At 41.3% G+C, this 12012-nt stretch overlaps 3 protein-coding genes across 6 annotated transcripts; 2 read left to right on the forward strand and 1 right to left on the reverse strand.

The window, feature by feature from the left end:
- Positions 1 to 3370: 3370 nt before the first annotated feature.
- Positions 3371 to 5177, reverse strand: LOC6586844 (trichohyalin). Of its 2 annotated transcripts, XM_002012414.4 has the most exons (4): positions 4997 to 5175; positions 4338 to 4935; positions 4058 to 4207; positions 3371 to 4003 (listed from the first exon to the last, which is right to left on the reverse strand). In XM_002012414.4, the coding sequence occupies exons 1-4, from the start codon at positions 5061 to 5063 to the stop codon at positions 3655 to 3657; spliced, it is 1164 nt and encodes a 387-aa protein (XP_002012450.2). In that variant the 5' UTR covers positions 5064 to 5175; the 3' UTR covers positions 3371 to 3654. The 2 variants fall into 2 exon arrangements, with proteins under 2 accessions (XP_002012450.2, XP_043863983.1); XM_044008048.1 differs by lacking the exon at positions 3371 to 4003 and having other exon boundaries at positions 4057 to 4207; positions 4333 to 4935; positions 4997 to 5177.
- A 2293-nt stretch (positions 5178 to 7470) lies between these two features.
- LOC6574470 (band 7 protein AGAP004871) lies at positions 7471 to 8908 on the forward strand. The gene is made up of 5 exons (XM_002000480.4): positions 7471 to 7645; positions 7713 to 7863; positions 7915 to 8277; positions 8331 to 8496; positions 8561 to 8908. Exons 1-5 carry the CDS (start codon positions 7561 to 7563, stop codon positions 8660 to 8662), a joined length of 867 nt encoding a protein of 288 aa, XP_002000516.2. The 5' UTR covers positions 7471 to 7560; the 3' UTR covers positions 8663 to 8908.
- Positions 8898 to 11145, forward strand: LOC6574471 (band 7 protein AGAP004871). 3 transcript variants are annotated; one of them, XR_006356890.1, is made up of 6 exons: positions 8898 to 9339; positions 9400 to 9762; positions 9815 to 9980; positions 10042 to 10402; positions 10470 to 10823; positions 10914 to 11145. XR_006356890.1 is itself a non-coding variant. In XM_002000481.4 (5 exons), exons 1-5 carry the CDS (start codon positions 8981 to 8983, stop codon positions 10517 to 10519), a joined length of 1299 nt encoding a protein of 432 aa, XP_002000517.2. In that variant the 5' UTR covers positions 8898 to 8980; the 3' UTR covers positions 10520 to 11145. The 3 variants fall into 3 exon arrangements, 2 of the variants coding, with proteins under 2 accessions (XP_002000517.2, XP_015022950.1); XM_002000481.4 differs by having other exon boundaries at positions 10470 to 11145; XM_015167464.3 differs by lacking the exon at positions 8898 to 9339 and having other exon boundaries at positions 9502 to 9631; positions 9682 to 9762; positions 10470 to 11145.
- The last annotated feature ends 867 nt before the right edge of the window (positions 11146 to 12012 follow it).

The raw sequence follows: 12012 nt of genomic DNA on the forward strand, positions 1-12012 counted from the left end.
TTCAACGGCTGCTGCGCTGTACTACAAATTGTAGCGTAGACAAATATGTATATGCATAAATGTATGTATGTATACGTGTAGAAATATATATATTTATATTTTGTGGATTAGGCTGCAGCGCAACACCTTCGGGGTTTCACATAGCGAGAAACCATTTAAATAAATTTCAAAGTTTCTAGGATATGAAATCTTGTGGCATATAACTGAGGCAATTTTATTTGGAAGCTGGAGAGGGAGGGAGAGAGAAAGAGAGAGAGAGAGAGAGAGAGAGAGAGAGAGTGGAGAGAGTAATGTGAAGTGAAATGAGAAGGAAGAAAACAACGTCATAAATAAAAATATTAAGCTCAATCATTGTGAAACTTGAAGAGTAAAAGGCAATTCAGACAATGTAATGGAGCATATTAAAAATTAGATCTGCTCATTAGTTAGTTACGAATATTAAAGGAGCGAGGACAGATAGTCAAACTCTCCGGATGCAAGCGTAAACTGGATTGAAGTGGATTATTTTCAAGGATTGTTGGCTTAAAATGTCAAGAGCTGAAAGGGTAAAGAATAACCATGATAAAGTGGGGCAAAAGGAAATCAAATCTGTAACTGAATAATTTATAATGCAGATGAACAAACGACAGATCTCGGGGTGCAGATAGGAATAAAATGGAATGAAACATAATTATTGTTGATGTTGCTATAAATGTAAGCAGTTGACCAACTAATTGACAACATTGAAAGTAGGAACGAAATGGAATGAAACATAAAGTAGCACAGAAATTCAAAATAAACTAGAATTGTCAAATTCAATTTATTTGCATATTACTTACAAATTGAATGACATTACAAAAGTGTAACAAGTGAATAATAATTATATCTGACAGCTAACAATAAGTGTATTATGCAGTGTGAAGCCAATACAATTAATCCAATTGGAATAGGCAAGTGTATTTGCAATTAAGAAGATAAGGCGGCAATCAAAGCAGAAACTTAATACCTCTCGCTCAGTCAACCAACCGTCAGCCAACCGCATTTGTGCCAGTTATTTATGTGTAAAATGAGCATTTTCAAGTTAACTGCTCAATCGAGCTGGAGTAGATGCCATTCATGGCTAGCAGCGTTACCTGTTGTTGCTGGCCGAGCTGGCTTGCACTTAATACACGACTCTGGCCGAGTGCAGCCAGCAGCCATTCAGCCATTCATTTTCAAAGGAGAATAACCTGCGTGCATGTGGCTCGATTGGTAAGCAGAGAGTCAGAGGGCAGTGCAAGTTATGGGCATGGTCCGAACTGTAACTGGCCAGTCCAAGAGGAATGTCGAGCGGAAGCCAGTGGGGAGAGAGAGAGAGAGTGCGAGGCTTAGATGAAGTGAAAGACATGAATGGGAAGCGTCAGCCTCGACTCTTGAAATTAAAAACAAAAATTACGAAAATTCGGCCAAACGAGCTCGCTAGTGTCTGTTGCACTTCCAGTCGCTCTTGTGCGTGTGTATGAGTGTGAGTGTGAATGGCTGTACATAGAGTGCCATAAATTGTGCCACACACTCTTCTCGACTGCTACACGCACTCGTGCACTCGTGCTGCAACTAAAATCCGCCTGTTTTCAAATCATAAATTTCTATGCGTGTTGCCATGCATGACAGCACTTTGCCAAACAGGCTCTGAAAACCAAAGCACTATTTGGCCAAGAGTGATGTGTGATTAATAGCAAATACTCATTTTACCACATAAACATTGGCAATTTTCAGAAACTCATATTGGAGCTATGCAATTTGCACTGTTTTTGCTCAATGAGTGAATTTGGCAATATTCTTGTTCATTAATAATATTATTCTAAATTTCCCGAGAAATACTATGGAAATTCCGAAACTTTAATTGGAAATTGACCTTGAACCAAATTTTGTTAATCTTATTGGAATTCACTTTATTTGTGTAATAATCAAAGATTTATTCAAAATGGAAGATATTCTATGTAGAGCTAGTTCTACCTCTAGCTCATCCTTTTTCCAAACCTTTAATGTTAAGGCACGCAAGTTTCCCTATAATAAATATCCAACTTAAGAACTTTACGGCTAAGTTGGCTGTCTGAAAATACTTCATTCAAAATATTATGCGCTTTATCAGAAGTAAATTAAGCAGAAAGTATAGTCAGGCAGCTGCCCGAGCTCGCTGAGCTGCTGATATCTGGTGCAGTCCCTGTGCTCGAGCGAGTTCTTTATCCGATTCCACCCCTGACTGAGGTATTGTTAATGCCAACACATTTGCGCATATTTTTCCAGCTTGGCAAATTTACGCATCCTGCAGCATGGGTGAGTGGGCGACTGGGCGGGGGGACGAGTGAGCGGGAGTGAGTTGGAGTGGGCGACGCCAAGAAGTGTCTTACTATTCACGCCCAGTCACGGCATCTTTTCCGCTCCGGCACTTTGCGAGTGCGCGTAAATCCATTTGAAGCGAGGGATTTTCATCCTTCAGGTTGCGCTTGACGTGGTTCCATGTAGCTTTTTGAGCAGCGTTGCCAGACCGTTTCCGACTGCAGCGTGTCTACGCTGGCCCCGGACTTATCGCAGTTGTCCGGATTTATGTGGAGAGCAGAATGTGCTGATTACAATGGCCTTGTCCAGTCAGGCCGTGTCCAGTCACTGCCGCCGCCTAAGCAAGGCAGATTAAAGCCGTCGCCTACTCAGCCTTAATTTATTGCGACACATAGGAAGCGAAATAGTCGGAATATGGAATGCGGCGGACGGTCAATGGCATAGAAAATGCGAAGGCCCCAAATGGAGAACAGCTGCACTTGAATCGAGAATGTCGTGAACTTTCAAATTTGGCAACTGATGGCCATCATTTAATTGAATAGAAACTTATACAGGCCGCAAGTACCGCAAGGCTGTTGACTTTCTTTTCCTAGATATATGTCTGTATATATGTGTATATTAGCGTACATATATCTGCTGTCGATGTCAATACAGCTGCGAGAATTTCCATGGCGCGACTTTTCGCATTGCACGAAAAAGGGAAATTTAATGAAATTTCAAATGCCATTCGCTTTCTATCTCAAGCTGTCAAGCTTTTGTCTGCACGCCAGTCTCTCTCTCTCTCTCTCTCTCTCTCTCTCTCTCTCTCTCTCTCTGTGTTTGCATATACGTTAAAGTGTGTGTGCTTGCGTGTCCTGGTCTGTCTGCTCAGTGTCCTTTGTGCTCCAGTGACAGCTGCTCATTTCACGCTTGGTAATTTCAATGAATTTTTCCCAGCGCCATTCGAGCCGCATCTCCATCTTAGTTGTTCGACGCCTGCATTAATTAAATTTTCTTCTTATTTCTTATAAATGCATAGAATATGTGCTCCCAAAATAGAGTAACTATTCATTTTGATATATAACACGCCGTGTTAATATTCATAGATTTTTATTTACATACTTGAATTCCCAAGAGCCCAAGCCTATTACTCACTCAACTTAAATTAACTTTCTTGAGCTCTTTAATTTTCCGAATCATATATTTAAAGCCTATGCATTAACTATTTTCAATTTTCCCTCTTTTCAGCTGAGCTTTGCGACAAATGCGCTCGGGAGACTTTTATAAAGAGAAATGTTCGTAATTCTGTCTCTGATAATCACAGAGTCCCTTTTCTAATTGAATGACGGAATGAGACATGTCTAAACTTGTCTTTCTCTAATTATTTACATCTACAGCAGCAGAAGTAGACGGCTTTTTCGCACCCTTGTTCTTCTTCTTGAGACTCTTGCGCCATGCGCGCCAATACTTTTGGATTTTGCGAGCAGCCCGATTCATCATATATCTGATGATCATCTCTTGCTTCCTGCGCTCCTCTTCCTTCTCGCGCTTGGCCACGATCTCATTGTAGATGCGCTGCTCTTTGCGATAGGTAACCTTATACTCGTCGAGTTTCTTCTGTGCCTCATTCAGTTTGTCCGTCAGCTCCAGATTCTCGGCAAATTTTTCAATCATCATCGTATCGTATTTCTTAATAATGCTCTGCAGTTGTATTTCGAATTTGTTCCTTTGAAGAAAATTGTTAATAAGTTATAGTTAAACAAATATAACTTTGAGCTACTTTTCCTCGCGAGCTTCCTTTTCAGCTTTCTTGCTGTCCTTTGTTAGTTTGGCATCTTCGTATCTCACTTTCATCAGTTCGTCAGCCAGTTCGATTTGCTTATCTCGGCTGGCCTTGGCATTGGCTCGCATAGCTCGACGTGAGACCTCACTGCGTGAAAGTGAAATTTTTAAATATATTATCAAATATATATATATAAAAAATAAATAAATATATATATATATATATATATATATATATATATATATATATATATATATATATATGTATGTTACCCTACATTTCACGTTCGATTTTCATGTCGTCCCGCAGTTTTTTCTGTCTTCTCTCTTCCATAAGTTTTCCCACGTATTGCTCCTTGGCGAGTGCTTTATCACTCTCCTCGATGTTGTGTTTTTCAATCACATTCTGAAATTTTTGTATTTCCTCCCAGAGTTTCTGCTTCTCCTTTAGTACTTTCTGCAGGTGACGTTCGTGCGCTATCTGCTCATAAGCATCCCGATTCAAATGGGTTTCGGCCACCTTGAGCAGCTTAGCGAAGGTCATCAATAGAGCGCTCTCCCTTTTGGACAGGGCGTTTATCAATCCGGGGAACAGAGTGTAGATCTGCATGTTCCGCTGAAAGTAATCGATGATTTGGATCATGCCGTGATCCATCAGTGGCTGTCGCTGCTCCCTCAAGATGATATCGCGTCGTCGCAGGAAATCGTCTATCAGCTTTATTGCCGGCTCGTATTGCGTGCCGGTCAGCACGTTCTTAACCATCGCGCGATCCTGAATCAGCTTTGGCAATATCAATGAGATCTTGACGCGCTCGAACGCTTCTCTCATCATTGCCATTACAAGCTCAATGAGTGTGGGCCGCAGCGACGAGAAATCTGAATGCCACTCAATTAGTTTCGATCTCGACTGAAAAGGAACACTTGAGTAGCTACACACCTATCTGGGCCATACGAATGGCCTCCCGGTTAGTCGCATATTTTTTGTCATTTATCTGCCTATTCATCTCCTATTTTTTTATATTTTTATGTTTGTTTGTTTTTTTTTTTTTTTTTTTTTTTACTAGATTCTGAAATTTGAAACTTTTACTGTGTATGTGTGCAGTGTTAATGTGTATATGTTTGCTAAGAGAAATTTTGCGTAATTAAATTTTGAACAGATTGCTGCGTTTGCTAACATAATTTAAATACAGAAAATAAGATAAATAAGTGAGAGTGCTCTAGTCGGGACCGCCCCACTAGGAGATCTGCTGAGCCCTACACAGGACTGATACTGTACTCATTCTACGCTTGATCTGTGATTGCTAGACTTAGCCCTTGAAATTGAGAATGGGATGGAATAGCCAGCAAATGAGTCCGACTATGCAGAATCGTAGTCCTTAAAAGAACTATAGAAGAAGAAGTATTTATACCATATTAATTATACTTATTAGTTAATATATTTCTCATTTAGCATATCAACATTTAGTCTTATCAAGCATATACATATATGCTTGAGGTAGTCTGATTTAACTATGCGTGATAGTTTGCCTGTATATGTATGTGTTCGCATGTTTGTCTGTGTATATGTAACTCTGTCAGTCTCCCCGTCATTCTCACAGTCTGTCTCTCCGTCGGTCTCTCTGTCTGTTCACCTATGCAGAATCATGCAACGAAGAGGTACGCAATATCACTTAAGTTATTTATATGTATGCAGCAGTATTCATTTGGTATTTATATAGGAGTAAAACGAAGCTTGAATGCTTGCAGCAGCAGAGAGTGTTCCCATTGGTCACTCAAAGCTCGACTGCAACGACTTCTCCCTGGCTCAATATTTGAGCGACACTAAGTGCATGAGTGGAAGTAGCCCTATATAAAGGGCAGCAGCTTCTGTATTTCTTCAGTCGTCCCAGACCTGGTGAGGGTCAGTTGTGCAGTGCAATGAAGTAAACTGTGTGTAAGTATTTAATGATCGTTTAGCTGAGCATTAAACACTTGGGGGAAATACTTAGGGTAATACCTAGAGGAAATCTTATATACTTTCTTATACTTGTATTTATTTAAACTTCTAAATATTCCAAATTTAATGCATGTTTTGCAACACGTTATAAGTGCCTTTAAACAATAAATTTTTTAAAATAGAATTTTCACAGCTCCTCTAATTATCTCAATTAACATATTTTTACATTTAATCGCATCGATTCCAGCGAACTCTCTGTTAAAAATTGCAACAAATGACACTAATTCTCTGATTTTAATTGCTGTTGCAATCCCTTTTGTCTCTCATATAGAGGAGCCCTAAGCTGCTTAGGTTCAGCATGCAGCCAATGCTTGTAAGCTATGTGTGCATTCATGTAGTTATATTCCATTACAAATGCTGACAATGACGGATTCGCTTAGTCCGATGTGACATTCATTTAGCCAGAGTTCATGGAATTACTTCATATGCTGCGGTCAGTTTTTCCCAGTGGACTAATAACTTTATGCCTCCATCAAAGAGCGCTCCCCATTTGAGTCGAAAGCATAATAGAGTCATTTTCTGTGTGCTCGGTGAGAGTCAATTGGCCAGTTGGCTGGGTGGATGGCTGGCTGTCTGCCTGGTGCTGACCATATGGCGCTGCATTTGCAATCGGATGAGGACGAGCAAATCACATAAATTACTTTATGATGGGATCGCATGAATCTGGCAGCGGGTGAAACTGAATGGAGCAGAGAAAAACTTTTCGCTTGGCACATGTGGTCACGGAGTGAAAAAGTTAGTAGCTGCCACTGCCGCACAATGCATTATAAGGAAGCAACAAAAGTCATTCCGAAGTTATTATACCCCACACCACCTTCGTTCACGCCACTTCACCCGCTGGCCTTTGTCTTCAGCTATTTGGAAAAAAAAATAAAAAAATAAAGGTAAAGAAAAATAAAGGAAAATAATGTGGGCGAGAAAACAAAAGTTTTAAGTTTTTCGACTGCCAACTTTTTGGCAACTTTCAGTGACAAACTTATTTTTTCTGACCCGCACTGGCACATCGGACCACAGCATATATGGCTTTATAACGCCTTCTTACCATATAAAAAACTATTATGAAAAATTTTACATTCTCAGAGACAAAATAAAAAATAATTGAATTGTTTATGAGTTCTCATTTAATATATAGAAATTATTTATACTTAATAAAGACTTTCTGCAGAACATTCTAAAGTCGGTTTCATTTAATTGCAGCATTCTTATTTGTTTTCCGAGAGTTTGTCGAAAATGCAACTGCATATAAATTTAAAAGTTTTCATATAGTTTTTCCCAAAATATTATGCAAACTTCCAGGCGCAGGCATAGGCATAGAAATCGCAAACAAACTTAATCTAACTTCAAAGAAAAACTGAAGAAGATTAATGGAATTAGAGTGCTCTATTAGATAAAATGTTTACTCGCAGTGTTTCAAATAATTCATTAAACCGAGAACCCCTCGCTCTATTAAGCATATAGAAATACATATACGAAATTGATAGTGGTTATTGCAAAATTTTGTAGTTATGGGCGACAAGAAAATTGACTCCGAAATGAATCTCGAAGCGTCAGCGGAGCCTCGCAAAACAGGAAGGAAATATATTCAACCGAGTAATTGCTCCACTTTAAGGTACTCAAATATTCGCCTTTACTAACTGGCTGAATTACTCCCCGATAGATGAGAACAGAAAAAATACCACATTTGAGAATATTGCAATCCTTCTGTCCTGGATCGTCGTTATCCTCATGTTTCCCTTGAGCATATTTTTCTGCTTTACTACAATCCCCGAATTCAAACGCGCCATTTTCTTCCGCCTCGGGCGGGTCAGGTAAGAGTGTGAGACCTCAGATATGCTCTCGTCTGACCCTCTCCCGTTTAGGAAGGGCGCAGCAGGGCCGGGTCTGGTCTGGTATCTGCCTTGCATCGATTCCTACGCACTTGTGGACTTGCGTACCAGAGTGGAGGTCATTCCCACTCAGGAGATGATCACCAGGGACTCGGTCACAATCAGCGTCGATGCGGTGCTCTTCTACTACATCACTGGCTCACTGCATGCGACAATTCAGATCTCAAACGTGCACGAGTCGACGCTCTTCATAGCGCAGACAACGCTGCGTAATGTCGTGGGTGGCAAAACGCTTCATGAGCTGTTGACCTCCAGGGAGTCACTGTCCCACGAAATTGGCATTGCGGTCGACCGGGCCACTGAGAAGTGGGGAGTGAGAATCGAACGAGTCGCACTGTAAGTTTCACAAACTCATCGTCTTTTCCTATGGCTCTCACGTCTATGCTCAGCAAGGACATCAATCTTCCGGAAATACTTCATCGAACCATGGCCGCCGAGGCCGAGGCTCTGAGGGAAGCCCGCGCCAAGATCATATCTGCGGAGGGCGAGGTGTTGGCTTCGCAGGCCTTGAAGGAGGCATCCGACGTGATGGCTAAAAATAAAATCACTTTGCAGGTGAGTGCAGCGGTCAATTAAATAAATATTCAGCCGTTTCATAGCTCTGCTCGAAATTTTACAGCTGCGGCATTTGCAAATATTGACCTCGATTGCCCACGAGCGCATGGTCACGATTTATTATCCCTTCCCACTGGAGATACTGACGCCATTCGAGACTCGTTAAAAAGGCGGATGTGTTAGTACTGAGTCCCTGATGCCGATCCTTAGCACCCGAACTGAAATTCAATCGGCAATGTCTTCGACTGCAAGCAACGAAACTGACGAGGAGTAAAGGCTCTGGGAAACTGAATTCCCTCTACTTTCTGCTTCACATTTTATATGGGAATGTAACTTAACATCCCTATTTTTAATTCAATTAAACTTGTACACAAATATATTTACATCCCTTTTAAGGGCATTTGAAGATAAACATATTTTTGAATCAATAGCTCTAAGAATTGTTAGGCATCAAATACTTATGTAAATATGCCGTTCGTAGTTGATGCAGAAAACAAAATTTGTTGTAATGGCTATCCAACGCAATTCACGCAATCAAAACGATATAGGTAACAATGCTGCAGAGGAAGGTAGAGGACATGTGGAAGAGATTCCAAACTCTAAGGACGAATCTGAAGAGACCTACAATCAGAAATCCAGAAGAAGATTTTTGCAAATAGGTAACTTTCCGATAGCCGCGAACCAAAATCTCACAGAAAGCAGTGGCGGCACGACATTCGAGAAAATTGCCATTTTCTTCACTTGGCTCGTCGTTGTCCTCACCTTTCCCATAAGCATTTTCTTTTGTTTTACTACAATCCCCGAGTATCAGCGAGCTGTTATCTTTCGGTTGGGACGGGTAAGGTAAGAGATTCAGAAAGAAAATATTCTCTATTCTATTTTGTTTGGCCCGCTCTTGCTTAGGAAAGGCGCAGCAGGGCCCGGTCTGGTTTGGTATTTGCCTTGCATCGATTCTTACGGAATTGTGGACTTGCGTTGGCGAGTCGAAGTCATTCCCACTCAGGATATAATCACCAAAGACGCGGTCACACTGACTGTCGATGCAGTGCTCTTCTACTATGTCATTGGCTCATTGAAGTCGACTGTGAAAGTCGAGGATGTGCACGAAGCTACGATCCTCCTGGCGCAGACAATGGTACGTAGCGTCTTGGGTACCAAGAAACTTCACGAAATTCTGACCTCCAGGGAATTATTGTCCCAAGAGATTCGCGTTAGCTGCGAACGATCTACTGCAAGCTGGGGTGTGAAAATCGAACGAGTTGCACTGTAAGTTTACGCAATTAAAGTCGCATCGCAGGACTCTCACGCTAGCTTTCAGTAAGGACATCAATCTGCCGGAAATGTTTCATCGAGCGATGGCAAGTGAGGCGGAGGCTTTGAGGGAAGCTCGTGCCAAGATCATATCTGCCGAAGGAGAACACAGCGCATCGAAGGCTTTGAAGGAGGCATCCGATGTGATGGCCAAGAACAAAATTGCCCTGCAGGCGAGTATCATCTGAATCGTATAAATAATCAACACGAATTATGGACTCTATCCCTCTGCAGTTGCGGCACTTGCAGATCCTAACATCAATTTCCCATGAGCGCAAGCTTCAAATTTACTACCCATTTCCATTAGATATGCTGACCGGGTTTACAGACTCCGCGGCTGCTGCTCCTGCTGCGCCCAAAAATGACAAGGCCAAGGAGGAACGTCAGCCACTGAAAGAATCCGTGATATCGATTGTTACGAACATATTGGAACCATTCATAAGAAACCCCATAGAGATATTGGAGGGTGAATCGTTTCTAAGGACAGCTGATGTGAATCAGTCCATAAATGAGGACTTCCAAAGTGCTCCCGATTCTCAAAGACAAATACCAAATCCTGATGAGCCGCCACAGTCTGCCAGTCCCCAACCAGACGGTAAATACATTAATGATATACATATCTCGCTTCAACTAACAAATCTTTCTTCTTCTGTTTCTCAAAGAAAACGACCATACTAAAGGAACTCAAACCGACCCGAAAACTCACAAGTAGTATGGATATAGAATCGTGCATATTGTATTATGGGAAATTCATTTTAATTTTGTGAAGGCCAAACCAGACCAGAGATCAAATTAACTGCTTCAATTTTATTCTCCTGTAAAACCAACTCATATTTTAAGTTGTCAAAAATTTAAGTTAAGTTATAATATTGGAGATCTTATATGTAATATATAAGTGGCAATATTGATTTGAATTCATTCTATCCGTACTTCATCTTCTATGCCAACTTCGCTTCAATTTCATCTGCAAACTGGAATCAAATACATATGGCAATGCATTGCTCTCTGAAAGAGAAGTAAGAAACGTCATTTCAACATTATTATGTGTGCATTCATATATTTCAAATCTGATTTTCACAATTCCCATTATGGCGGTTGCAACAAAGTGTTGCCGCATCCGAGTCGCTGCTGGCTCTCGTCTGCGTTAATGTGCTTCAAATGAGTTCGTGCGCCGTAAATTAGCGAGGAAAGTTAATCTTAACGTGCCAGTCGATGCAAAGGAAAACGCCGAGGAATACAACCGACGAATATGTCAAAAAGGATACTCTGCAAAATTAAGGAGAACAATATGTGTTCAGGTCTTAGTAATAAAAATAAAAAGTTGATTAAATTTATAAATAATATTTATATAATTAACTAACTAACTAACTAACTAACTTTAGTTTAGTCGAACATAAATATTTCATTGCTACAATACTTGGCCTACGTCTCGAATGTTTATTTTTTGTCGGGTGCTCATCGCGGAGTTAGCTGCTTTTAATACCCATATGCATTAGCTGCTCTGTGTGTGTGTTTGTGCGTGTGTCTGAGTCTTGTGCGTGCCTTTCAGTTCGTGCGTGTTCGAGGACAGGTGCAGCACCACATCCATACACACGCATGCTTTGCCTTTGCGCGTACGTGTTTGTGCAGCTGCTTTGAGCTTGTCGCCCCACACACGCATCCACATCTGCATCCGCATCCGCATCCGCATCCACATCCGCATCGTCCAACACCCAACACCAACCGCCGCCGACAACCCACCAGCAAATGGCGCCGGCGCTGCTGCTGGCCGTGGCAGCCAGCGATGCATATTCAAATTTGATTTATGCAAATGGCAAATGCAGCAAGTGGCAACTGGCAACTGGCAACCGGCAACTGGCAACTGGCAACTGGCGAGTAGCGAGTGGGCAGCAGCGCTCTCTAAACCAATGTTTGCACATTTGTTATTGCCCGCCCCAAACCTTTGCCAGGCATAAGTGGCCAACTAGTCGCATGTAAGCCATCTTTCATATGTTACTCATCTGCGGACCTTTGGGGAATTCTTTAATTCACATTTAAATCCAGCGAACGAGCAAACTTTTTTCCTCCTCTTTATCTAAGGACAGAGCAAAGCAGAGCAGAGCAGCTGTCTCTGTGCACTTGACGTTTGCTCATTTCAGTTGTCATTTAGTTTCTCTCTATTTTCATACCCTTAATACATTGAACTGACTATGTTCAAATTGATGT

The sequence above is a fragment of the Drosophila mojavensis genome, unplaced genomic scaffold, assembly GCF_018153725.1.
Source record: "Drosophila mojavensis isolate 15081-1352.22 unplaced genomic scaffold, ASM1815372v1 contig_231, whole genome shotgun sequence".
NCBI lineage: Eukaryota > Metazoa > Arthropoda > Insecta > Diptera > Drosophilidae > Drosophila > Drosophila mojavensis.

Bases quoted from the DNA above. Each gene is read 5' to 3' on its own strand.
- LOC6586844 (XM_002012414.4), bottom strand. From the start codon at position 5,063: ATGAATAGGCAGATAAATGACAAAAAATATGCGACTAACCGGGAGGCC. The intron at 4,936-4,996 runs GTGTGTAGCTAC...AGTGGCATTCAG, and splicing joins CATTCGTATGGCCCAGATAG to ATTTCTCGTCGCTGCGGCCC. The intron at 4,208-4,337 runs GTAGGGTAACAT...ACTTTCACGCAG, and splicing joins ATGAAAATCGAACGTGAAAT to TGAGGTCTCACGTCGAGCTA.
- LOC6574470 (XM_002000480.4), top strand. From the start codon at position 7,561: ATGGGCGACAAGAAAATTGACTCCGAAATGAATCTCGAAGCGTCAGCG. The intron at 7,864-7,914 runs GTAAGAGTGTGA...TCTCCCGTTTAG, and splicing joins TTCCGCCTCGGGCGGGTCAG to GAAGGGCGCAGCAGGGCCGG. The intron at 8,278-8,330 runs GTAAGTTTCACA...GTCTATGCTCAG, and splicing joins AGAATCGAACGAGTCGCACT to CAAGGACATCAATCTTCCGG.
- LOC6574471 (XM_002000481.4), top strand. From the start codon at position 8,981: ATGCAGAAAACAAAATTTGTTGTAATGGCTATCCAACGCAATTCACGC. The intron at 9,340-9,399 runs GTAAGAGATTCA...GCTCTTGCTTAG, and splicing joins TTTCGGTTGGGACGGGTAAG to GAAAGGCGCAGCAGGGCCCG. The intron at 9,763-9,814 runs GTAAGTTTACGC...GCTAGCTTTCAG, and splicing joins AAAATCGAACGAGTTGCACT to TAAGGACATCAATCTGCCGG.